The sequence below is a fragment of the Pantherophis guttatus genome, chromosome 4, assembly GCF_059756535.1.
Source record: "Pantherophis guttatus breed Tessera chromosome 4, ASM5975653v1, whole genome shotgun sequence".
In the NCBI taxonomy this organism is placed as follows: domain Eukaryota; kingdom Metazoa; phylum Chordata; class Lepidosauria; order Squamata; family Colubridae; genus Pantherophis; species Pantherophis guttatus.
This window is the reverse complement of record NC_142066.1, coordinates 36,465,683-36,492,204: the sequence shown is the minus strand read 5'-3', so window position 1 is coordinate 36,492,204 and position 26,522 is coordinate 36,465,683. Positions and strand designations below refer to the sequence as shown.

Here is a 26,522-nt window from a genome sequence, read left to right as displayed (position 1 = left end):
AAATGATTTTGCTGGGTTTAATAGCAAAACAAATATGATTATGCTGGGATTAACAGTAAAAATAAAATGATTATGCTGGGATTAACAGTAAAATTAAGATGATTATGCTGGGATTAACAGCAAAAAAATGATTATGCTGGGTATGACAGCAAAAACAATGATGCTGGGATTAACAGCCAAAAACCAAAAATGATTATGCTGGGTATGACAGCAAAAATAATGAAGATTATGCTGTGTTAAACAGTAAAAATAAAGAAATGCTGGGATTAACAGTAAAAGATGATGATTAAGATGAAGATGAAGATGATGTGTTGGGATAAACAGTTAAAACAAAGATGATTGTGCTAGGATTAGTGGTAAGAATAAAATGATTATATTGTGATTAATAATTAAAATTAAGATGATAATGTTGGAACAAACAGCAATAAAGATGATTATATTGGGAGCAACAGTTAAAATATTGTTTAAAGGCTTATAATAATTGTAATGATTTATATTTTTAAAATACATTCATCTAAGTAAAAAGAAAAAGAAAAATGAAATGATATTTGGTTAGGATTTAAAGATTTAAGTAACGGGTTTTTGGGATAATGGCATTGTTAAATAGACAAAATTTAGGGAAATAATTGAGTAAAATATTAAGTTGTGTTAATTGTGAATTAAGATTTGTTAGTGATTTGTATCAATTTATGACTGGATCAATGCTTTGTTTTGAAAAGATGTATTTTATGTTTATGTTTTAAAAAATAAAATTTAAAAAATTTAAAAAAAATTATGCAAATTGAATAACAATTTTCTACTTTTTTTTTGAATGCTTCCCTTCAGCTTTTAATCAATGGAGTATAAGCAAATATCGCTTCATAACTTCATTTATTTATTTATTTATTAAATTTATATACCGCCCTATTCCTAAGGGACTCAGGGCGGTGAACAGCGAACGATAAAAATACATGTAATACAAATGTTAATTAAAAAAAACCAATTAAAATATACTAAACACTCTGGTCCTAGATAATTCAAGACATCCCAGTTTAAAATAAAATCAAAAAGCAATATAAAGGGAAAGTTAGGCCAGGCCGGCCTGCTGAAACAGGAATGTTTTGAGGGCACGGCGGAAAGTGCGCAGATCCAGAATCTTCTGTATCTCTGGGGGGAGCTCGTTCCAGATGGTGGGTGCCCTCACAGAAAAGGCTCTCCCCCTGGGGGCCGCCAGTTGACATTGTTTGGCTGACGGCACCCTGAGAAGCCCCTCTCTATGGGAGCGTACTGGGCGGTGAGAGGCTATTGGTGGCAGAAGGCGGTCTCGTAAGTACCCCGGTCCTAAGCCATGGAGCGCTCTAAAGGTGGTAACTAAGACCTTGAAGCGCACCCGGAAGACCACAGGGAGCCAGTGCAGCTCGCCCAGGAGGGGAGCCACATGGGAGCGCCATGCTGCTCCCATAACTACCCGCGCGGCTGCATTCTGGACTAGCTGGAGCCTCCGGGTGCTCCTCAAGGGGAGCCCCATGTAGAGAGCATTACAGTAGTCCAGGCGTGAAGTGACGAGGGCATGAGTGACCATTTTTAACGAGTTCCGATCCAGAAAGGGACCAACTGGCGAATCAGGCGAACCTGATAAAAAGACCTCCCGGCCACAGTCGTCAAGTGTTCTTCTAAAGACAGCCGTGAGTCCAAGAGGATGCCTAAGTTGCGAACCCTCTCTGTGGGGGGCAATGACTCATCCCCAATAGTCAGTGATGGCACCAATTGACTATATCGGGACGTCGGAAACCACAGCCACTTGGTCTTGGATGGGTTGAGCCTGAGTCTGTTCCTCCCCATCCAGATCCGTACAGCCTCCAGGCACTGGGACATCACTTTAAGGGCATCATTGGGGTTTACCAATTTACCAATCATCATTTACCTTTCTTACTTGCCTTCAGACTTTATTATGAAGGGGGAAATTATTAAGACTGAACCAGAAAAATTGCATCAACATTCAAAACTTACTATTGTGCAACAAGTCCCTTGTGCATAGATGACTTTAGAAAATCCATATGAGAGTGATTTGGTAATTTTGCAGCACAATAAGCACAGGCAATAAATGTAGGGATGAAAGATCATCTTGAAATCTAATTTCTGAATATGCTGCATTGTAATTAAAAATCTCTTTCTCTCTCATTTTAACTGTGACCTGTTAGTGCTGAAGTATTGGAGAAATGAAAGAAAATCTCTGAATACCAAGTTCAGTGTGAGAGGATGTGTTAGATGTGTAAGAACTAGAAATAATTTCAAAAGAGAAAAAGTCAATGGAAAATATGAGGTAAAATGTTATTCGTTATGTTTGAAGACTGAAGGGGATAATATGAAATATTTAAACTGTGGCATTTAGCTAAGTTTGATTTAGTTTAGAGAAAAATCAATAATTATTTTATCTGTATCTTCAAACCTTGTTTTTCCCTGCTGCTTCTCTGTTTAACTTTTAAATTTTTCTATTGACTTTTTCCATTAAAAAAATCTAAGTAATAATTTCAATTATACTATATATTTTTATAGGCATTGTTGCTACATTATTTTCAAGCAGTGGTCCCCAAAATTGGCATTTCTACTTAGTTCCACAGATGTTTCTGCATCCATATTAATTACAGTATGTTTATGTTAAAGTCAACTTAAAACATATGACTCCAAAGATATATTTAATGCATTGACATTTCATTAAATTCTTCTTTGTACTTTCTTGACCTTATTATGGTTTATTACCATATATTTTTCACAGAAATTTGGAAATGCTTTAAAAGGCTTAATTCTGCATTTTAAAGAAATTCTTGTTTAAAAGATATAATTTTGGATTTGATTTTAACACCTATCTATATATATTTTTTTCCCTATCTATAAAACATCTACAGTATTGCATTGAAGGAACACACTGTAAATTGAAAAATATAGAAAATGAGTATTTCTATGTTTCCCTAAACAGGGAAGAATAACTGATTGATAATGTCAATGATGTCCACTGTCATTTTTAAAGCATGTTGAAGCAAAATAAAACAACTATAGTTGAACAGTAATGTATCTCCTCTTAGGTAGAAGAATCCATCTTAGAAAAGGCAAGGTGAGAATTGAGAAAAGAACCTGGTAGATCAATGAAAAGAAAGAGAACTGACATGTAGTAGAGATGCGGAAAGATTGAATTACTATTAATATAAAAATATATTTAAATTAAACATGGGAGTGTAATGAGTGGCAAGGGAAACAGGATGAACTCAGAGATAAAGAATGTACTTTGCTTACAGAAGTTCCCACAGTTTGGAAATGTTGTAAGGTGCCAAGAGTTACATCCAAGAGATGAGTAACCATATAGGTAGTTTTGATAAACACCTAAGTACATAAATGTTTAATAATCAAAATTATATTGTTTTGTAAAAGGTATTATTAATATTATATATATATAATCAAAATGACACATAATGCTTTCTCAAATAAGGTTAAACTATTGCTGGTCATAAAATAATAATCTGATCAATATTATATGATATACTACAGTATATTATATAAATATTACACTATATGATTAAATTAAATTATATTATTAGCACATAAATTTTGTTTTCATACAGGAAAGAATACAAAGTCCTGTCTAATACAACAAGTATAACAAATTTTGTACTTCTTGGAATCTCTGGAAGTCACAACATTCAGATTTTATGCATCATACTTTTCCTGATTATGTATCTTTTTATTTTGATGGGAAATCTTCTGATTATTCTTTTGGTAGCAATCAACAGTTATCTGCACACCCCCATGTATTTTTTTCTAATCAATTTATCCATTGGTGATCTTGGTTGTTCTTCAGTCATAATTCCAAAAACAGTATTTAACACATTCATGAACTCCACATGGATATCATACTCTGAATGTGGAGCACAAATGTTTTTCATTCTTTTTTTCCTTGCAACTAACCTGTTCCTTCTCACCATTATGGCCTATGACAGATACATTGCCATCTGTCACCCATTGCATTTTGCATCCATAATGAAGTGGTCCACTTGCCTACAAATGGCTGGAGGGGCCTGGGTAGTTGGATTTCTACATGCTTTGCTACACATAGGAAATATTTTTGCAATGCCTTTATGCTCCAACATCATCAATCAGTTATTCTGTGAAGTTCCACAATTAATCAAGCTCTTTTGTCCTGGTTCTTATCTCAGAGAAACCTGGGTTCTTGTCTTTAGTTCATGCTTAGGAATTGGCTGCCTCACATTCATTATCTTGAGCTATGTGCAGATCTTTTCCACTGTGTTGAGAATGCCCTCAATTGAAAAAAGAGAAAAAGCCTTCTCCACTTGCATCCCCCACCTCATTGTAGTTTCCCTATTTGTTGGAAATAGCTTCTTGGCTCACTTTGCTTACTTGATGCCAACCTTTCTGTCCAAACTGGAAGAATCTTTTTCTGTGCTATATACCATAATTCCCTCTCTAATGAATCCAGTAATCTACAGCATAAGGAACAAAGATGTCAAAGGTGCCTTTTGGAAATTCCTTGGTTGGGGACAAAGAATTACAAGAAGTAATGCAAAGCTCCCTCAATGTATTCCTTCATCTAATTATAATATAAGGCAGAATGATGCATAATAGATGTAAATAGATGGAGTTTCCTAATATGGGGTTTCTCTGTGTAACTTCCTTATTTATGTGATTTATTTATTTATTAAATTTCTACATTTCCCATCTCATCTATGTGGGCAGCTTGCTTTATTAACATAATTATGTTACCAAATGGACAATTGAATTATGATTTTTGTATCTTGCTTTCAATAGAGGACCAACTGATGATTGGGATTAGAAATAATGATGTACCCATATGCTATAGTGAAGAATTGCAATAATAAAGCTACTTCAAAGATGTAATATACACATTTCAGATTTATGTATATATTTTGATTAAAAGGGGAGATCAACTACTTCTAAATGGCAAACAATTATTGGCACTGGAAGTCAGTTTCCAAAATTAATTCACACAATCTATTAATCAGTTTCTGGAAAAGTTTTGATTAAGACAATTTATATATTAAGTACAAGAAGTAAATAGTGGTTATCTCTTCAGTTTCTTTTGATTTTAGGAGAAGATGCATTGATTAGTTTTTTCTTGAAAAATCAAAATTTTGGTGATAGATCAAGCAGTTTTACTGTAGACAGCATGAACATGAAGTTGATCTTCTTAAATTAGATCGGCCTGTGGATATATTGTCATATCTAACTAAAAGGTGTCAATAAAATTGGTATGTCCAGTTCTCCCTTTCAGAGAGAAGATTTGCAATACTAGCATTTCTTGTTGAGTCCATACCATCGGTCTAACACAATGTCAGTTCTCTGTTCAGTTAGGCAGCAAATCGAAACTATTACTTCTAGATTATTGCTCCTTCTTTTGACCAGTTAGTGAGAGAGGAGAGGAGAGGAGAGGAGAGGAGAGGAGAGGAGAGGAGAGGAGAGGAGAGGAGAGGAGAGGAGAGATAGTTCAGAAAAGCTACATTACTACTGTGCGGATAACCATGTTATGTAGATGTACCTCAAAAATCATACCCTATACTAATTATTCATAGGATATTGAATATAGTTTCCATTGCTCATAATCATGTTTGAATATGTAAACATATATTAATATGCAATCTGCATGCTACCTGGAGAACTGATGAGAGTATATAACATTCACTATCAACATATTCAGTTTATTATTTTAGAATGATGACATTTAAGTTAATTCACAAAATTAACTTGGAAGAAAATAAGAGATTTTTTATCTATATCTATGGGATTTTTGTTGTACTTTGCAAACTTGTATTTGATTGGTCAATAAAAATAAACTTCATCAACTCTGATTTTCTTATTGCCATAGAAAGAACGTATTCCTTTGACTGAAACATGAAGGTGTTCTATTGTTCTTAAAATAGATACCCTCATAATGTTGCCTTTTAGTCAATCTTGGCAAAATGTGAAAAGAGTTCAAAGCTGGAGATGGCCGCTTGTTCTGCCTCTTTGTCTGAGCTCACCATGACAGTCTAACTACGTCCCAAAAAGGGAGAGTTACAGAAAGGATGTACAAAAGTACTGGGTCAGAGATACTTTCATGAGGACTTTCAATTTTTAAGAAAAATATAAACCCATCTGGGATAGAGAAATTTTACATATAGCTTTGCTACTTAGAAGGTTATCTAGAATCTAAAATGTTGACCTTTCCCCCACCCATTAATAAATAATTTTTGTTTTGCCTGAATTGGTATTTTGTATTTTCAGGTTTGCAAACAGCCTCTTAGAAATAGTAAAAGTCTCTCAAATTCAGGGATCTGGATGGCATCTGGATCTGGATCTGGATCTGGATCTCAAATTGAGAGATTTATCAGCTCCACACCAGAGGCAACAAAATATGATCCCTAGGAATCAATTTCACTCTTGAATCTAAGACTCCTGGACTGGCTGAAAACTCTGGGATCAATTTAGATGACTTTTGTATACTCCTCATTTAAAAAACACATTTTGCAGGCAAATCTTTATCTTTATTTATTTATTTATAATGCAATTTATATGCCGCCCTATCTCCAAGGACTCAGGGCGGCTCACAATGGTAAAGATGCACAGTTCCTCATTAAAAGACAATATAAAATTAAAATTCCAATTTAAAACAATTTAAAATTCATTAAGAAATCCCCCATCAGTCCAGGCTGTGGAACAACCAGGTCTTCAAATCGCGGCGGAACGAGCGAAGGTCAGGGGCCATCCAGAGCTCCAAAGGAAGTTGGTTCCAGAGGGTGGGTGTGCCCACAGAGAAAGCTCTCCCCCTGGGGGTCACCAGTTGACACTGCTGGCCAACGGCACCCTGACGAGGCCCTGTCTGTGGGAATGCACTGGGCGATTGGGAATTGTTGCTGGCTGCAGGGGGTCCGACAAATATCCCAGGCCTAGGCCATGAAGGGCTTTGTAAGTAATAACCAGCACCTTGAACCTCACCTGAAGGGCAACCGGTAACCAATGCAAGACGCGCAGAAGGGGTGTAACATGGGAGTGTCGGGACGCTCCCATCACAACCTGCGCGGCCTCATTCTGCACCAGCTGAAGCCTTCGAGTGGTTTTCAAGGGCAGCCTTAGGTAGAGAGCATTGCAGTAGTCAAGATGGGAGATGACCAGTGCATGAGTAACAGTGCGTAGGGCATCTTGATCCAAGTAAGGGCTCAACTGGCACACAAGGCAGACCTGGTCATGGTCATTACATGATCTGCCAGAGACAACCGTGAATCCAGGAGGACACCCAAGTTGCGAGCCCTATCCACAGAGGATAACACCTCACCCCCGATGGTCAACGATGGAATATCTCGATCGGACCAAGATGCCAGTACCCACAGCCACTCGGTCTTGGCAGGGTTGAGTCGGAGCCTGTTCCTCCCCATCCAGGCAGTGGGACATCACGTCAAGGGCATCACTGGGCTGGTTTGGGGTGGATATAAAAAGCTGGGTATCATCAGCGTACTGATGATACCGCAACCCAAAACCACGGATGATCTTCCCAAGTGGCTTCATATAGATGTTGAACAGGAGAAGCGAGAGAACCGACCCTTGGGGCACCCCACAAGTGAGGGGCCTCATAGCCGACCTCTGCCCCCCTGCCAACACCGCTTGCATACGGCCTGAGAGATAGGAGGAGAACCACCGTAGAACAGTGCCTCTCACTCCCAACCCCTTGAGCCGTCACAGCAAGATACCATTGTTGATGGTATCAAAAGCCACTGAAAGATCCAAGAGGACCAGAACAGATGAGTATCCCCTGTCCCGAGCCCTCCAAAGATCATCCACCAGCATGACCAATGCCGTCTCCATGCTGTACTCTGGCCTGAAACCCAATTGGTATGGATCCAGGTAGTCTGTATCCTCCAGGGCCAATGGGAGCTGCCATGCTACCACGCTCTCAACAACCTTCATGACAAATTGAAGGTTGGAGACCAGACGAAAGTTATCCAGTTTCTTGAGGAGGGGTCTCACCACCGCCTCCTTCAAGGCAGCAGGGAAGATCCCCTCATCCAAGGATGCCATTATTACTGCCTGGATCCAATCCTGTGTCACCTCTCGGGCCACATAAGCAAGCGAGGAGGGACATGGATTGAGTACACACGTGGTGGCACTCAGCCTTCCCATAATCCTGTCCACTTCCTCAGGGGTGATAGGATCTAACTCCTCCCAAATCCCAAGACCGGCTGCCTCCTCACCATCAGACCCTGCCCAGTCAGAGTCCAGACCATCCCGAATCTGAGAGATCTTATCTTATCCAGCAGATGCTGACTAAACTCCTTGGCACGTCTCTGCAAAGGATCCTCCCCTGGCCTCCAATTCAGGAGGGAGCGGGATACCCTGAACAGGGCAGCAGGGCAATTATCTGTGGATGCGATGAGGGCAGAGAAGTATGCCTGCTTTGCCACCTCCATTGCCACCAGATAAGATCGTGTGAACGATCTCAACTGGGAATGGTCAGATTCGGAATGACTGGCTCTCCAACCGCTCTCTAGGCCTCTCCTATGGCGCTTCATCTCCCGGAGCTCCTCCGTGAACCAAGGAGCCAATCGGGATCTGCATCGAGTCAGAGGCTGCAAAGGCACGACACGGTTGAGTGCCCAGGAGGCCACCTTTTCCCAGGCATCCACCAGAGCCTTGACCAGGGCATGGGAGAGAGGAGAGGTATTGTCCCAAGCTCCATCTGGAACCTCTCCAGGTCCATCAGGCACCTGGAGCAGAAGCAGATGGTTGGTCCCGCATCCCAGTGGGGGGGGTTTGGCATTCTGGAAGCCCAGCTGCAGGAGATAATGATCGGTCCATGACAGGGGATGAATAACTGGTACTCCCCCACCAAGATCATCATGCCACTGTTCTGAGATAAAAACAAGATCGGGGGTGTGCTCCCCCTCATGAGTCGGGTCCTGAATTATCTGGGTCAGGTCCATGGCTGCCATGGAAGCCGTGAACTCCCGGGCTGCCCCCAATGCTCCACCCAGGGATGGCAGATTAAAGTCCCCCAGAACAATAAGTTTAGGGAACTCAACCACCAACCTTGAGAGAGCATCGAGCAGCCCAGGCAGGGCTGTTGATATGCAGCTGGGAGATAGGTATGTAATCAACAGGCCCAACTGCCCTTGCGGACCCATCTCTTTTTTTTTAAATTTTTTAATTACTAACATTACAAACAACATATACAATATTTCACCCTGTGCTATACATAAGAAAGGAAGATTTGGTTCTTCGGATATATCCTCATGATTGCCAAAATCCACGTTCTCGGAGTACAGGTACCGAAGCATCCAATTTTCCCAGCGCATAGTCCATGAATGGTTTCCAAATTTTCCAGAAAATATCTTCTTTATAGTCACCATTTCTAATTTTAATATCACATGTCATTTTATTGTTTAAAGCTAATTTCCACATTTCACAATACCATTCTTCTATTCTAAAATTCACATCTAATTTCCAATATCTGGCTATTATAATTCTACCCATTATAATCATAATTCTAATCAATTCTTTCTCATATTGTGTTGGTTCTATTTCCTTAATTATCAACAGTAATATAGTTTCTGGTCTCAATATTATTGCTTTCCCCATCATTTCAAATATCATTTCCTCCAATTGTTGCCAAAACTGTTTAACTTTATCACATTTGTACCACATATGTTCATAAGTCCCTAATTCCATATCACATCTCCAACATTGTTTACTAATTTTGTTATCCATCAATGACAATCTTAATGGAGTCAAATACCATTTCCAAACAACCTTATAATTATGCTCTTTAATCCTTACAGATAAAGTCTTCATAATTCTACTCTCCCAATTCACATTCCAATCTAAATCTGATATTTTAATATTAAGTTCTTTTTCCCAATTCATCTTCATCACCCTTTGTGGTTTTCCATCAAAATTTATAATCTTATATATCTTACTAACGAGTCCCTTTAGCCCAATTTCATCTTTCATAATTTGGAATACTAAATGTTCAAATTCAGTTTTACTTCTACTTATCGAACAATTGTCCCTTACCTTCTTAGTCCATTTTTCTATCAGTATTTTTTCAAACCAGCCTAAACCCAATTTTTCAATGATTTCTTTTTTCCTCCTTTCATTTTCTGAAGTTTTTAACCAATCTATTATAGTTTGTATATTTTCATCTTCCATTACCCTATCACAACTTATATTAGTTTTAATCGGCCAATTTTCAATTGTCTTCCCTAAGAAAATTATATCTGGAATTAAAATTTTAACAAATTTATTCCAAATTTTACTCAGTCCCTTTAACCAATAGCTATTAATTACACATTTTGATTTTGCTTTATCTAAAAACCATGTTGAGCCAAATCTCTTGATGTCTTTTAATTCTAAATCTCTCCAATGACTATCTTCACCTTTAAATATTTTTACCACAGTCCGAATAGCATAAGCCCAATAATAATTGAGTAGTTTGGGGATTCCTAATCCACCTTCCTTTTGATTTTGATACCACATTTTCTTCACTAATCTAGGTCTTTTCCCACCATTGCAAAATTTATCCAATTTCTCCTGATATCCTTCAATATCTTTCTCTGTCAAGTTTAACGGTAACATCTCAAATAAAAAATTAAACTTTGGCAACAACATCATCTTACACATTGCAATTCTACCAAACCAAGATAACTTTATCATTTTATATTTATCTATCTTTTTCTCAATTTCATTCATCACCACATCATAATTTAGTTTTTTCATATCTTTAACTTTGAGTGAAAGTGTTATGCCCAAATATTTCAATGTATTTTTAATCCTTATCCCAAATTGTTCTTGCATATTCTCCCACTCCTTACCATTATTATTCATTAATAGTTCAGATTTTGACCAATTTATTTTCAAACCTGTCATTTCCTCAAATTCTTCCAAATGCTTATGTGTCTTTTTCAAATCTTTCTCTAGATCTTTCAAAATAATCAAAGTATCATCCGCATACAGATTTATCTTATATCCCTTATACCCTTCCAATTCTTCATCTTTTTCTATCATTTTAGTCAAAATTTCCATAACTAATAAAAATAATGTTGGAGACAGGGGACATCCTTGTCTCGTACCCGCTTCCAATCTTATCTCTTCTGTCAGCCTTCCGTTCACCTTCACTCTTGCACTACTTTTTTGATACAGTTTTGAAATAACATGTATAAACTTATTACCAAAACCTAGTACCTCAACAATTGTTTTAATAGTTTCCCATTGTACAGAGTCAAAAGCTTTAAAAATATCTAATGATACTATACCTATTTTATCAGCATTATATTCAGCAGCATCTATAATATTTAATACTCTTTATCTACCCTTCACAAAGCCTACTTGGTTATAATTTATATATCTATCTATAAATCTACTTAATCTATTACTTATAATGGCGGTAAATATCTTTGCATCTTGATTAATTAAGGAGATGGGCCGATAGGACTCAATCCTTTCTAAGTGTTTATCTGGTTTAGGGATTATAGATACACCGTTCTGTTCCATGACAACGGAACTTCTCCACCATGTAAAATTCCGTTAAATAGTTTTTGCAATTTTGGTATTATTATTTCCTTAAATTCTTTATAAAACTCAGCAGGTAATCCATCTTCACCTGGAGCTTTCCCTAATTTTATTTTTTGTATTACTCCATTAATCTCATCTTGTGTTATATCTTCTTCCATCAAGTCTTTATATGTTTGGTCAATTTTCACAACATGTTTTTCTAAATAACTTCTCAGTTTTTCCTGATCAATTAATTTTTTCAAATATAAATTTTGAAAAAAGTTCCTGACCACTTCATATTTTTCTAATTTTTTATAGCATCTTATACCCTTATCATCTATCAGGGCTCCAATTTCTCTCTTCTCTCTTTTATTTTTCGCCATCCTTGCCAATAACTTAGAGTTTTTATTGTTAAATTCAAAAAAATTCCTATTTAAATATCTCATATTCTTTTTTACCAATTCTATATCTTCTTCTATCAATTTATTTTTTAGCAAATTTAGTTCCTCCAAAAAAAAATTTTCTTTAGTAAGCAAAAATTGATTCTCCAATTCCTTAATCTGGCTTTTATCTTTTTCAATTTTATTTTTATAATTTTTATATTTTCTGCTTGATAACTTGATACTTTTCCCTCTAAACACTGCTTTCATCGCATCCCAAACAATTTCAAATTTAACCTCTCCATTATCATTCAATCTCCAACATTCTTCCCATTTTTTAAATATTCATTTTTTATCCTCCTCATTTTTATACAGTTTTTCATCATATCTCCAACAACTTCCTTTTTTCTCAAAATTAAAATCTATTTCCATCGTAACTTCTGCATGATCAGAATCCTTAAAAATTCCCACATCTATCTTATCCACATTATTCAACAAATCTTTAGAAACTAAGATATAGTCAATTCTTGAATATGTATTATATATCTTAGAGTAAAAAGTGTACACTCTTTCAGTTCCTTTCACTTCTCTCCAGGCATCCACTACGCCGTTTTGAAACATCCATTTATTTAAGGTCCCCATTTTATTTGCTCCTCCACAACGAGTGGGGTTAGTACTATCTATTTTATCTCTAATTAAATTAAAATCCCCAGCCACAATTACTTTCCCTACACTTTCAATTTCCAAAATTTTAGTTATTTTTTCAAGAAATTCTTTTTGCTTCTCATTCGGTAGATATAAATTAACCAGTGTCACTTTTTCCTCATTAATATTTCCCACAATTATTACATATCTTCCTTCTTCATCCACAATTACTTGTTCTTTTTCAAAATATACCCTATCTGATATCAATGTTGCAACTCCTCTAGCTTTTGAAGTTCCAAAAGATTTTTCATAAATTTGCATACCCTTTATATACATTTTATTTGAGTCTTCAGATTTCTGATGGGTTTCTTGCAAAAATAATATATCTGGTAGATCTCTTTTAATTTTAAGTTCCAATCATCTTCTCTTGATCTGATTCCCTGTACCCTTCACATTCCATGTCATTATTTTTATTAAACCCATTTAAACTGTAACTTTTTTAATCCTTTCCCCTCCTCTTCCTTTCTGTGCCCAGATCCCAGCACCAATCTCCCACATTCCAAACAACATTCAACATAGAAGAAAAAAAATAAAAAAAAAATAAAAAGGGACAAAAGTCACATCAAACATTAAATAACAATCTTCGTCCCCCACATCCTCAATTGGTTTTCGCCTCTATAAAGAGAGTGGGGGAGAGGGGACGTGCTAATGGTTGGGTCACTTCTTTCGGGTAGTCTACTTAAATTCATCTCTCAGAGAAAAGGGTGGTAACTTCTCCCCGCACTCAGCTTCCTGCAATTCTTTTTCAAGATCCTTCAATTTCTTATCCGCTCCATCTCCCATTATATCATCACGGCTTTTCTTTTGTTCAACCATCGCAGGTGAGATTTCCTTCCGCTTTAATCCTTTAGGGTCTTGTCCTCCAGCAGTCCCTTTTTCTTCTGGTGTTGATGTTTTTGCATATGTTCCACCCATCTTGAGCATTTGATCTTTTATCTCTGTTATGTCCTCATACTTTACAATCAATCCAAGTTCATGTAAGTATAACACTGTATCTGTTTCCAAAGTAATTATTTGCATTCTTCCTTTATAAAAAAATTTTAGTTGCTGTGGTGGCCTCCAGTTATATTTAATTCCATTGTCTCTCAGAACCTTTGTAATTGGCTTCAAAAAAAATCTCCACGCTCTTTCTTCTCTTGATATATCCAGAAAGACTTGAATAATTTTCTCCTCAAATTTCAAAGCTTCACCCATCTCTCTCACTTTCACCATCACTTCCAGTTTGTCACTAAGATTTGCAAATCTGACAAGTACATTTCTATTTAAGCCGTTTTGTCTTTTAAACCCAATTCTAAAAACACTTGCTAGATTTGTTGCTGTAAATGTGATTTGTGTATCCAGGTCATTGAGCCATTTTAAAACTCGTTGTTTCAAATTGTCCACTTTTTCTTCTTGAATTCCTCGAATAACCAGATTATATTTCCTCGCTTCTTCTTCCAAAAGACAATTTTTTTTATCTTGTTGTTCATTTTTTAAAAAGATTTCTCCAATTTGCCGATCTATCTTTGCATCATGTGTATGAATCTGCTCAATTTCATCTTTAATTATTGTCATTTCTACTGTTTGCTTTGCAAAATTTTCATTCATTTCTTGCTTCATTCTTTTAATTTCCAATATCATATTATCCGTACTATCTGACAGTCCTGATATCTTTTCACCAATTTTAGTTAAGGCCACAGCAACTTGTTGCATTTCTAAAGATTGTTGGGTCGCCATTTTTTAATAAGTTTTAATTATCCACTTTTGCCAAGAGGGTCTGTAATGAAGATTAAGGGACAGCAATCCACAATTGAAGCTGAGACAGCTTATTATTGCACTCAAAAGGACCAACAATAAAAGTTTATATTCTCAATTCAGCTTACGTAATTTCCCTTAAAAAAAAAAAAAAAAAAGCTAACAGAAGGAAGGCACTGCCCAGAAATGCGTTTTGCCGCTTCGACTCAGGCACTTTCACAAACAAAAGATCAACTTAAAATTCACATATTCCTCCAAGAAAAAAACCCCTTTCCGCCAGTCTTTTGATGTTCGTGCCTTTATCCCACAGCAAAAACAAACATAGATCACGGTAATAATGAGAACAAAGGCAGCTATTTGCTCCAAATACACAATCGCGACTGCCTATCTGGTCACCCCTCACTCCTTCCACTTTCCCACGCTATGAAAAGCTTCAAAATTCGAGTTGTTCAGGGTGACCTACCAATTCCAAAGTCAGTCTGCTGGGCCAGTAGCTCTTCCGATACAATTTATAAAATTTTGGTCCTTATCGGTGCATTTCAAACACTTTAATCCACATTTATCTTCCGTAAAATGCCCTGCAAAGTGGAGAAAATGTCCTCACACCACCACGGCCATAACCACGCCCCGCGGACCCATCTCATAAGGAGGGACTCACACCCGTCTATCTGAGGAAAAGTGACCTCCCGCAGACCAAGGGTCTCCCTAATAACAACTGCCACCCTCCCACCCCTACCCTGGGCCCTCGGCTGGTGTAGCACCTGAAAACCTGATGGGCAGAGTTCAGTCAGAGGGACCCCTCCCTCCGAGCCCAACCAGGGTTCCGTAATGCAAGCCAGGTCTGTGTTCCCCTCCTCAATCAACTCATGGATGAGAGGACCTTTGTTAACCACAGACCTGGCATTAAAATAAACCAGCCTAAGCCCAGGGACCTTCTCTCTCAAACCCTTGGGCAGTCGGACAGAACCAGAAGGGTCGGAGCGTGCCACCACTCAAAGATAATGGGGGCGCACTCCCAAGTACTGATATGGGTACATTCTTGGGTAGATTGTTAAGTCTGCTACCTGAAATCAAAATTGATATTCTCTCAACAAACCGTGGGTGGGAGGGTGGGTAGGTGGGTGTGTGGGTGTGTTGTGTGCAAGAAAGAAACCTGAAGCAGGACAATAGATGAGAATTTACCTAGTTCCTTATTTTATTTATCACATTTTCTGTCTCACTGAAATCAAAAGACTGCTTTGTATTACATCACATGGAATATAATAATAATAATAATAATAATAATAATAATAATAATAATAATAATAATAATGCACGAATTGAAGATAAGCAGCAAGAAAAAATCACAAAGTACCGGGACTTACAAATTGAAGTTGAGCGACTGTGGAAAAAGAAATCGTGTGTTGTCCCGATTGTAATTGGAGCCCTTGGAGCAATACCCAAAGGGCTACCCCGCTATTTAGACATTCTAAATTTGCCGGACTTGAACATTTTGACTCTACAAAAAACCACCTTACTCGGAACAGCTTACATCCTCCGACGATACCTTAACAGTTCCTAGGTCCTTGGTTAGGACTCGAGCTGCTGAGCTATTAACCAGCCTCATAGGCTGTGAATCTCACTAAAGATTAACCAATAAATAATAATAATAATAATAATAATAATAATAATAATAATAATAATAATAATAATAATAATTTTATTTCTATACTGCCCTTCTCCTGAAGGACTCAGGGCAGTGTACAGCCTATTAAAAACACAAAAATATATAGACATCACTTAAAAAATAATTAAAATTATTAAATAATTTCAGCCAAATTAAAACCCAAAAATTTAAAACACCCAATTTAAAATCCTTTACACTGATACAGGGTGCCAAATGGGCCATTCTCTGAGTCTTGATTCCAAGTGGTTCTTTATAAATGGCATATATACATAACTTCCACCTTTTGCCCATTTTCCCATGTTAATAAAAACCAATATTTTATAAACTGATTCATTGGATAGTTGATGAAGTGCTCCTGCTCCCAGACAATACCTCAACATTTGTCTGGATGTTTGAATAAATGTATTATTATTATTAAGCAAACAGGTCTAAGATGCTGATTGTAAAAACAATTCTTTTTTATGCAAAAATACCACTCAGAAGTGGTGTGCCAGATATGCCAGTATGATAAAGGACTGAGATGTAGCAGAAATCATATATAGGCAGGAATATTATCAGAATCCTTCATAGATAATTTTTTTCTTAAAGAAAAAGGCATATGGCTTTTCATGACTAATCTGGTCTTTCTACTTCTATTTGATTATCCCATATTTGCCATTTTCCTTAAATATTAATCAGATATTCTTTAGTTTTTAATTATAGTTCCGTATTAACACAATTTCAGGATGCCAATAGTAAACTATCACCAATCAAGACAATTTATTAATCACATTTCAAAATCCCAACATTGGTACTAGAAGAGGCCCAATATTTTAAAACATTTATTTTGGTCTGATATAACAAATTAAAATTTATAACACATCAAATAAACAATTTATGTTCAATGGGATGTGCTTAGGTGGTCATCCTTATCTAACTGCAACTTCTTAGTCTGCTGAATTTCAAATTTAAGGTGATGAACAAATTGGTGCATCAAAGAGAAATTATCATTCTTCGCTAAAATAATTGTCAACCAAGCAATTTCCTAAAGGCAATTTTGACATCTTTGTTCCTCATGCTGTAGATTATTGGATTCATTAAAGAAGGCACAACAGCATATAGTGTGGTAAACACTTTGTCCAGTCTGGATGGAGAGTTAGCAGGTAGTATCAGGTGAGCCAAGATGCTACTGCCAACTAATAGGGAAACCACAATGAGGTGGGGGATGCAAGTGGAGAAGGCTTTTTCTCTTTTTTCAATTGAGGGCATTCTCAGCACTGTGGTAAAAATCCGCACATAGGACAAGATAATGAATGAAAGGCAGCCAATTTCTAAGCCTGTACTAAAGATAAGTATCCAGGTTTCACCGAGGTAAGAACCGGGACAAAAGAGCTTGATTAACTGTGGAACTTCACAGAAGAACTGATTGATGGTGTTGGAGCAGAAAGGCATTGAAAAAATATATCCTGTGTGAAGAGCTGCGTGCAGAAATCCAACTACCCAGGCCCCTCCAGCCATTTGAATGCAACTGGACCAATTCATTATGGATGCAAAGTGCAGTGGGTGACATATAGCAATGTATCTATCATAGGCCATGACAGTGAGAAGGAAGAAATTTGATGATAAGAAAGAAAGATAGAAAAACAATTGAGTCACACATTCAGAATACGAAATCCATTTGGAGCTCATGAGGGCATTTACTATAGATTTGGGTATAATAGCTGATGTCCCACCAAGGTCACCAATAGATAAATTGATTAGAAAGAAATACATTGGGGTGTGCAAACAACGATTGAACAGTACCAAAAAAATAATGAGAAGATTTCCCGCCAGGACAAAAAGATACATTATCAAGAAAACACTGCTGTGTAAAATTTGAACCTCTTGATTTTCAGAAAATCCAAGAAGTATAAAATCCAATATATTTGTTGTGTTCAACATGTCATTATGCTGTAGGAAGATGAAATAAAAATTATATACGTATTACTACTTTGAAAAGTTTATTTTCCCCTAAGAGCAACAATGTTTTGTAACTGTATAACAACTTTTTATTCTCCCTATACTTTTTTCTTATATGCTTAATATATATTGTTTGAGAATATATCTAGCTATAAGAAATGACTTATATCTTACTGAAATTAATGTAATTTTTATAATGTTCAGTATAACAGTAAAAACCAACACTAACCTTACTTTTTTCCCCCTTCACTATTTGTAAAAATGCTTTATTTATTTTCCAAATTCTGAGCACATCTCCTATCTCATGTTCAATGTTTACCTGCACATCACTTATGAAAAAGTGCCATCTTCACAAGAATTTTTACAATGAAAACTAATTGCTCCTCTGATCTCTGATAAACTGATTTTCTCAGGCCTTAGTAATCACTGCCACCATGTGCATAGCAAAAGAAATACAGTAGCATGTCAGCAAACATTAAAAATACTTGAGAGGATCAGAGATACACTTTTAAAGACTTATGTTTTAACAATTTATAAGTATCAAAAAAAGAGATTCTGCTGGAAAAAAAACTGACTTTTTAAAAAATATTAAAATCAATAGAATGAAAAAGTAACAGAAAGTTTTAAAAGAAAAAAAGGCTTCAGGCAGCAGATTGTTTATAGTTTTATTCTTCCATAATCTGACTCAAATTGATGCATACAAAATGGCAGTTTTATTTTGAGTTTCCTTACATGCTTCCCTTCAGCTTTTACACAAGAAATAGGCAACACATTTCTTATTGCAGATTTAAACTTTGCAGTTTGTGATTCAGTGTACACTTGGATAGTGTACACTTAGGAAGCCTGGTTTTGAACAGCAATGAATGAAACTATTATAGCTACCTGGCTGATCTTGACTCCAGATTTTTCCCCCATTTCTCATTACCTCAGCATTAAAAGACCACAGTTAAAACCAAAAGAAAGAAAAGGATTGAATTTTCTAACTGCAACACACCATCTTAAAATTTGTATTCTAAGGTTACCTTTCATATTTATATCAAGGATGGTTTGAATAGCGCAATATATGCATCCAAGTAAATGAATGCATAACTGTCACCCATATTATCATGCTGCAAATTTCATGAGACCCACATAGAGTGATCTCAACATTTCAAACTCACTCCCACATGGGAAGCAATACTAAGGGCATGTATACATAAGGGAATAGTCACACTAAGTAGTTTTGATGCGGCTGATGTAATTCTTCAACTTGATTACCAAGGGCATTGTACCTACCTGTATTGTTAGTAAAATGTACAGATGCACAGGAAAACAGTGACTTTGTCCATCATCCAAGATTGAACAAACTTCTATGTTTTAATGTCTATTACAGTTTATGAGGCATGAACACAAGATTAACTTCTGCTGTTTTTCAAAAAAATGCCCAAGTTTGTCTCCATTGTTTTCATCAGCAAATGTAAACATTCTTTTTTCCAGGATTATACAGAATTTTTATGAGAAAATTCTATTCATAAATTATTTGTGTTTATTATAAACAGAAGAACCAGTAATAGACAACTTATTAGTTCATAATAGGAAAACAAAGAACAACTAGGTATCAGAATAACAAAATAACAGAGTTGGAAAATCTTGGAGGTTTTCTGGTCCATTAGACAAGTGGCTGTCCAATCTCTTCTTAAAAACTTGTAATGATGGAGTACTGATGAGTAATAATGAGCAATGATATAAATTGGATCTCTCCTTAATGCTTCTGGAGGCAAGTTGTTCCACTGATTAATTGTTCTAACTGTTAGAAAATTCCATTTTAGTTCTAGGCTGGTTCTCTTCTTGATTAGCTTCCATCCATTGTTTCTTTTCCTTTAGAGACAGGTACTTTAGAGAATAGGTTACCCCCTCTTCTTCTTCTTCTTTTTTTTATTATTAAAAAGTTTTATAAGAAATACAATTTTCTCCCCCCCCCACCCTTCCCCTTCCCCACATAAATTGTACATTTTCTTATACATAAGAAATCCTCCATATACATGTTTCCCTTAAAGAAAGCATTAAAATAAAACATTTTAATTACATTCGGAGTTGCTCTTCTCTTTCTTCCCTCATTCCACAACAAACCTTCTTCTTCTCCTCCTTTCTTTCCCGTCCCTCCCTCCTCTTCCCTCCTACTTTCTCCTACCTCTTCCCCACCTCATCCTACTTCCTTTCCCTTTCCCCCACTTCTCTCTTCTTTTCCCCCTTCTCGCCTTCACTCCTACTCCTATCCCCTTCTCTTCCCTTCCTCCTCTCCTTTCTTCCATTCCTCTCCCTCCCTCTCCTCTTCCTACCCGCTCCTCCTCTCTCCTTTCTAACTTCTTTGCTGTGAAATATTTTCCTCCTTTAGTATCTGAGCAACTCCTATATTCTACTCATAGAATACACTTTCTTCTGCTAAAACATTTCTCTATTCACCACTTCCCCCCCATCCCACCCTCCCCACCCCACCCCTGACTTCCCAGAGCAAAAACAGAGTATAGCATCTAACAAACATATGCTAAAATAAACTAACAAATTATAAAGTTCAAAGCTCCCACATGTTCTTTAACTCCCTTTGCTCCAATTCAACAACCTCCCTTTTATAAATTCTCAAAACCAATTAAATTAAATTCATTCTTCCTACTTATATAGAAAAAAAAAACCTTTTTCTTAATGCATAATCCGATACTTTAGCAGTCTTACAAACAATAGAAATCATGAATAAATTCCATTTCTATACCAGAAAAAAAGAAAAAATTTTCATCTTAAAATATTACACATTTTATCTCATATATCTTTTAAAATAATATAGTCTTATGTTAAACATTTTAAAAATCTCTTAATACCTTTAAAACACTTATTTACCAAATATAAATTTCAGAATCTACAGGAGGGTATCTTTCAATTTTTCAATTAACCATCTTAATACCTCTAACTTTTTAAAGAACAACCCTTAACTATCCAAAACTAATTATCAGTTTGCAATAAAATTCTGAGTTTAACATTAATCCTCTTCGCTTCAAAGGGTTAGACATCCTAAAAGCTTATACAATTTATCTCATATATCTTGTAGAATAATATAACCTTATGTTAAACATTTTAAAAATCTTTTAATACCATTAAAACACATATTTGCCCGATGCCAATTTCAAAATCCACAGGAAAATATCTTTCTTAATCTTCTGTCCTTCACTTCTTTTTATATTTTTTCCAATCCTTTTTTTTTATAAATTCTTTCAACAATCCCCCCAGTTTTATTTTGGAAACTTTTAAAATGGTAATTTGAGGTTGATGTTTCTGAAATACTCGCTCTCTTCTTGAAGTCACATTTTCTAACTTGAAATCCTCATTTTGTCTCTTCTGGCTTGTATAATCATTCAATAAATTTCTTTGTCAATATAGCCAAAATTTGTTGCCATAAAGATTGTCAGCTTGCAATAAAGAAACCATTTGTTGCTTTTCTGTCATTGGAATGGAAACGTCCACCAAAACCTTTGTTTTAGCTGTACCAGCCAATCTCTTAATCCTGTCCATTTCTTGATCTTCCAAAAACAAATTCTTCTGAATAATTTCCTGCTGTCCCTGTAACAACTGCTTATAATTTCCCAACCTATTTTTTGAAAAAGCCCTTTCGATTGTATTCAGCAGGGCTGAGGTAAAAAAGTCTAGAAGTTCTTGAAAAGCCTGGACAGTCATGGCTTAAGAATTTGCTGATTCACCAGCCCTGTTGTCAGCCATATTTCAGCTACTTTGTATTTATCCAGCTATCAGGACAACAATTCAACTTTTTTCCACACAGTATAAAGACCAGATTTTAGTTAAAGTCAGTACCAAATTCTTTTCCTCAATACCAAATTCTTTTCCTGGTCGCTTCCATTTAAAACTTTCTTTTAGGGTGTAATCCAGTAGCTGTAAAACGTTAACAAGCCTTAACGAGCACTTTCCCTGGTAGTTTCCTCCTCCCGCCCTCAGGCGCCATTTTCTGCATATTAAAAAGGAGTTAAAGTGTTACTTGCAAGTTTCCTTTTGTTTTCTCCTGATTTGCTCTGTCTGCTATCAAAGTAAAGATGTTAAAAGTCCCCCCTGTTGATTTTCTGCAGATTCTGGTCGCAGCTTCTAGCTCCGCTTTAGCGGAGTCGTCTCTGGTCCGGAGTGGCTTGACAGGCTTCAATAGGGAGCCCACACCTTTTGCGCCCCAGGATTTCTCCTAGCGCACTTGGGGGGCTCTACCCCCGCCTGTTGACTCTTCTCTCTCCCCTTTGCCCGGGGAGAGGGTTCCAAGCCTCCAGACAGCAGTTTTTCAGCTGTTCTGGGGCTTTTACGGAACCAGAGAACGGGCGCTCAAAAAAGAGCGTCTTCAAAGCTTGCAGAGCCAGGCGGAAGTCACCCCCTCTTCTTTGTGATAGCCTCTTAGACTGCTAATATGTAAACTCTAGCCCTTCTTTTTATTAAATTAGACATCTCCAATTCCTGCAACTATTCTTCGTATGTTTTAACCTCCAGTCCTCTAATCATCTTTGTTGGTCTTCTCTGTATTCTTTTGAGAGTCTCAACATTTTTTTTGTATCATAGTAACCAAAACTGGATGTGATATTCCAAGTGTTGTCTTATGAAGGCATTATAAAACAATACTAACAATTCACATAATCTTGATTCTATCCCTCTGTTAATACAGCCTAGGACTATATTGGCTTTTTGGAGGTGACACCACACTGTTGGCTTACATTTAAATGATTGTCTAGCATTCCTAGATTCCTCTCACAGTTATTGGTATTGGGCCAGGTACCATCTATTCTATATCTGTGCATTTTGGGTTTTTTTTTTCCTTGTCTAAGTGTAAAACCTGCAATTTAAAATTTTATTAAAGTCTAAAAATTAAAACAAATTTAAAAATTGTAACTTTCAAAAATCTAACCTTTTTATAAAATTGTTTTTATTTAAAGTTTAGTTAAAATAAGTTAATTGATGGATGGCTAGAACCTTTTAAGTTTCATGCTGAAATCATGCTTATTTTATATTCTCTCCTGGCTAGTTTTGAAATTTAGCTCATTTTGTGGCTAGTTTTGAAATTCCTTAACATCTTCCACATTGCTACCATTTTCAATTGTCACTCTGTTGTTCGCACATTTCCAGTTTACCAGCACTGCCTTCTTCACAATACTGCTAGACCAGGAATTCTCAGGCTGCTCTTTAGAAATTGTTTTGCATCTAGGGCTCTTAACCTGGTCTTTTGTCCTATAGTTGCCTACCTGGGTGCCTGGTTAGTTATTGCTGCCACTGGTGCTGTATGCTGCCACTGACAGCTCTGTGCCCTGCAGCTGGCCATGGCTCCACCACTAGCTGCTCTACAGTGCCATGGGTGCTCTACTCTCACTGGTTACTTTGCATTACCCTGGGTGCTGCTGCCATTAAGCTGGCCTCTGCTCTGCCACTGGTTCACCCCAGACTCTGCACTGCTCCACTCTAAGCTCTTTATAGACATTTATGGTTGTGATTTTTATTTTGAAAGTTTACCAAAAATTTACTGGGATACCTCAAATGATGGGAAAGAGCTAAAATTGTGTTCTGTCTCAAAATAGCTACTGCTGATTGCCATCTTTAAAACTACAAATGGAAGATATTATTATAACAATCATGATAAATTGATATGATGACAATTTGAAAGATACCTGACATATATTAGTCTAGGGACTGTTATAAGAAGGGTTTGTCTTCTAGACCCTACCAGCTGACATTCTTTAATTAATGAGATCTGCAGCATGAACATTCTGAATCAAATTGGGTGGGAAGAGTGTCTTGGAAAAAGAAAGAAGTTCTTTCAAGTAACCTTGTCACAAATACATAAAACTTTAAAGGTGACCACCAGAACCTTGAATTGCACCCAGAAATGGTAACCAGTGCAACTCATGTAGTAGTGATGTTACATGTATTAGTGTATTTTTTTTACTACTTACTATTCATGCACCTGTATTCCATACCAGTTGCTAAATGTAATTGTTCAATCTTGGAATCTTCATAAACTGGTAATCTTCATCAACTCATCACCAGATTTTCAGATGGGGAACTGGCCTATGGAATAGTTATGGAATACTCCTTGAAAAAGCATTGAAGCACCATGTTCTTTAGAGACACACCTGTGATACCAACATTTATAGTTGTTGTTTTTTTACTTCATGTAGCCTCATAGAAAATAGACTTTGAAAAACAGCAAGCATAAATGTAGATATTTATTCATTTATTTACTAACCATATACACCTTATAAGATATAATAGAATACTAGAAATTCTGAAGGATTTCTAGAACGTTCTAGAAATTTACTAATGGCAGTTAGTAAGTTAGTAATAGCCAAAAATATGGTGTAATAGCCAAAAATTGTGTAATTCAAGGTTTGGAAAACCTAATTAAAAACTGCATTTTTCAAAGAATTTCAGAACTGAACATTTTCACAAAAATCTATGAGCATATTAAATTTTGAAGATCTATGAATTCATTCCTGGATTAATCTTATTCAATTTAGATCATTTAAGATAATTACAAGTTTGTAATTATTTAATACTCTGATTCTGACAATAACTATGATTTATTCATACTCAGTTAAGTTTCCTCATGAGTAAAATACCATTAATTTAAATAGGTTGCCACAAAGGAGGAATAGCTTTTATTGCTTAATCCTATTATATTCCCATTTTGGTTAGGCAACTACAATACACAAATTATCAAAGGAATAAAAATAATTTTTCACTGTAGGTAATTATGGAAAAGTTCTGCTTCTCTTCTTTCTCTCAAAGGACCTTTATCTACTGAAAGCTTCTCTACATTCAACAAACTCTGTATGAAATTACTACTTTAATTTCATTGCAGAAGTTGAGCTGGATCAACAAAACTTCAAATAAACATTCAAATAAACTTCAAATAAACAGGAATATAGATATATTTCACAAACTAAAAAAATCTAAACTATCACTTTAAATATTTGTTTTTTTTAAAGTACAGAAATTGATAAAATCTAAAACTTCAGAAAAGAGACCTATAAATAATTAGCATAATCCAAAATCCTACCGAAGCAATATAAAACATTACTTTCAGTCTAAGCCTTGACTTAAGCAGTTGAGCTAGCTGAACTTGGGATGAAACCATCTACATGAAGACCACAGGTTGCTCTTTATGATGTTCTGCTGATGGTATCTGCCTGGACTCTTATGTCAGTTGCCTGGAGATAAAAGGCAGCCATGGTAACCTCAGGTTGCTGCTACAAAAACCTGCCACATTACTGAAAAAGCAAAGCTTTGCAGAATAAGTTCATAAACCTCACCCTTTAAACTTTAAATATTCTTAAATTTTTGTTCATTCTTTTAGTAAGCTTATGAGAGTTTGATTGTGTATATTTATTCTTTTATGTTTATATAAGCTCTGATCTATGATTCATGTATAATGTATTATTATGTTTAAAGCTATTATTGGTCAACCTTTCCACCTTGTCAAAATAGTTGCTTTCAAAGCCATGAATATAGACTATTACTTGGTTCCATTCACTGTTTTCATCCAGGAACAATGATCACAACCCAAGGGTTTTTTCTCCAGTGGGAATTGTTTCATGTAACCCCAAGGAAGATTAACTTTGAATAACAACCATGCATAAGTGTACATATAATAGAAATTCAGTAGGAGTGCAAATGAAAGTTCTCAATGATATCAGAAGGAAAGCATAAAAATGATTGTGCAGAATCTACTTGACAGTTAAGTTTAAAGAAACTGATATCATAAAGCAATATTTGCACTGTTATAAATTACAGAGTAATTCTGACGTTTCTACTTAGAAGTAGCTGATTCTGAATTTGATAAGATTAACCGCCAGGTAAGTGAGGATTATAACTTCAGTGTTATTTAATTCTTTTTGAAGATCTATTTTCTAAAATATTACATAATCCAACACGATCAGCTTGGGAGTTTCATGGTGAAAGAGAGAGAAAAAATAGGATCTGTATTTTTCAGATTTGATCATATCAATAATACTTTTATTTTTCTTTCAAAATATTTTAATGTAACTTCAGTGGAGATGAAAGCAAGAAGAAAGTCATTATTTCAGAAGCCCACTCAGAGAAAAATCCTTTATCAAATCACCAAAGGAAGGGCAGGCAGAAATATAATTTCAGAGAACTAAAAATATACGTACTATACATCTAAAAATATACATCATTGGTTACAGTAGACTGTTTTCAAGTGAATGTAATCAACCAATTTTCTTTTAGGGGCAACAAAATAGTAGTAGGCAGTGCACAACACAGGAAATGAAGTGTTCTCCAAAACATTCATGATTTGGCAACACTTGTGCAGCTTGATTTTCAGTCACAATACAGATTGCCCAGAGCCACAAATTTCAGCTTTTTCCATTCTTGAACTAACCTTTAACAGCAGAATTCATCTGAGAACCAACTTTCCCACCAGTTGGAGTCAATGTGGCTATTGTGATCGGTTCTAGATAAGGTGTAGATCAGTGGTTCTCAACCTTTTCTTCACCACAGACCCCTTTAAATACCTTTTATGGCCATGGATCATGGCCACAGAC

The 26,522-nt window shown here is 36.0% G+C and overlaps 3 protein-coding genes across 5 annotated transcripts in view; 1 reads left to right on the top strand and 2 right to left on the bottom strand.

Moving 5' to 3' along the window:
• LOC117669000 (olfactory receptor 14A16-like) overlaps positions 1-25,086 on the bottom strand; it is an 82,071-nt gene extending 56,985 nt beyond the window's left edge. For all 3 annotated transcript variants that reach the window (XM_087891954.1, XM_034423091.1, XM_034423089.1), the window contains exons 1-2: positions 25,016-25,086; positions 23,910-24,024 (exon numbers count right to left, since the gene is read on the bottom strand). In XM_087891954.1, coding sequence (XP_087748080.1) covers positions 23,910-23,931 — 22 coding nt within the window. In that variant the 5' untranslated portion in view covers positions 23,932-24,024; positions 25,016-25,086. The remainder of the gene's footprint in view (positions 1-23,909; positions 24,025-25,015) is intronic.
• LOC148114012 (olfactory receptor 14C36-like) lies at positions 3,781-4,611 on the top strand. The gene has a single exon (XM_087891568.1). It carries the CDS (start codon positions 3,781-3,783, stop codon positions 4,609-4,611), a length of 831 nt encoding a protein of 276 aa, XP_087747694.1.
• On the bottom strand, positions 17,020-17,763 carry LOC148114011 (olfactory receptor 14J1-like). Its single transcript, XM_087891567.1, has one exon. The coding sequence runs from the start codon at positions 17,761-17,763 to the stop codon at positions 17,020-17,022; it is 744 nt and encodes a 247-aa protein (XP_087747693.1).
• Positions 25,087-26,522: the final 1,436 nt, after the last annotated feature.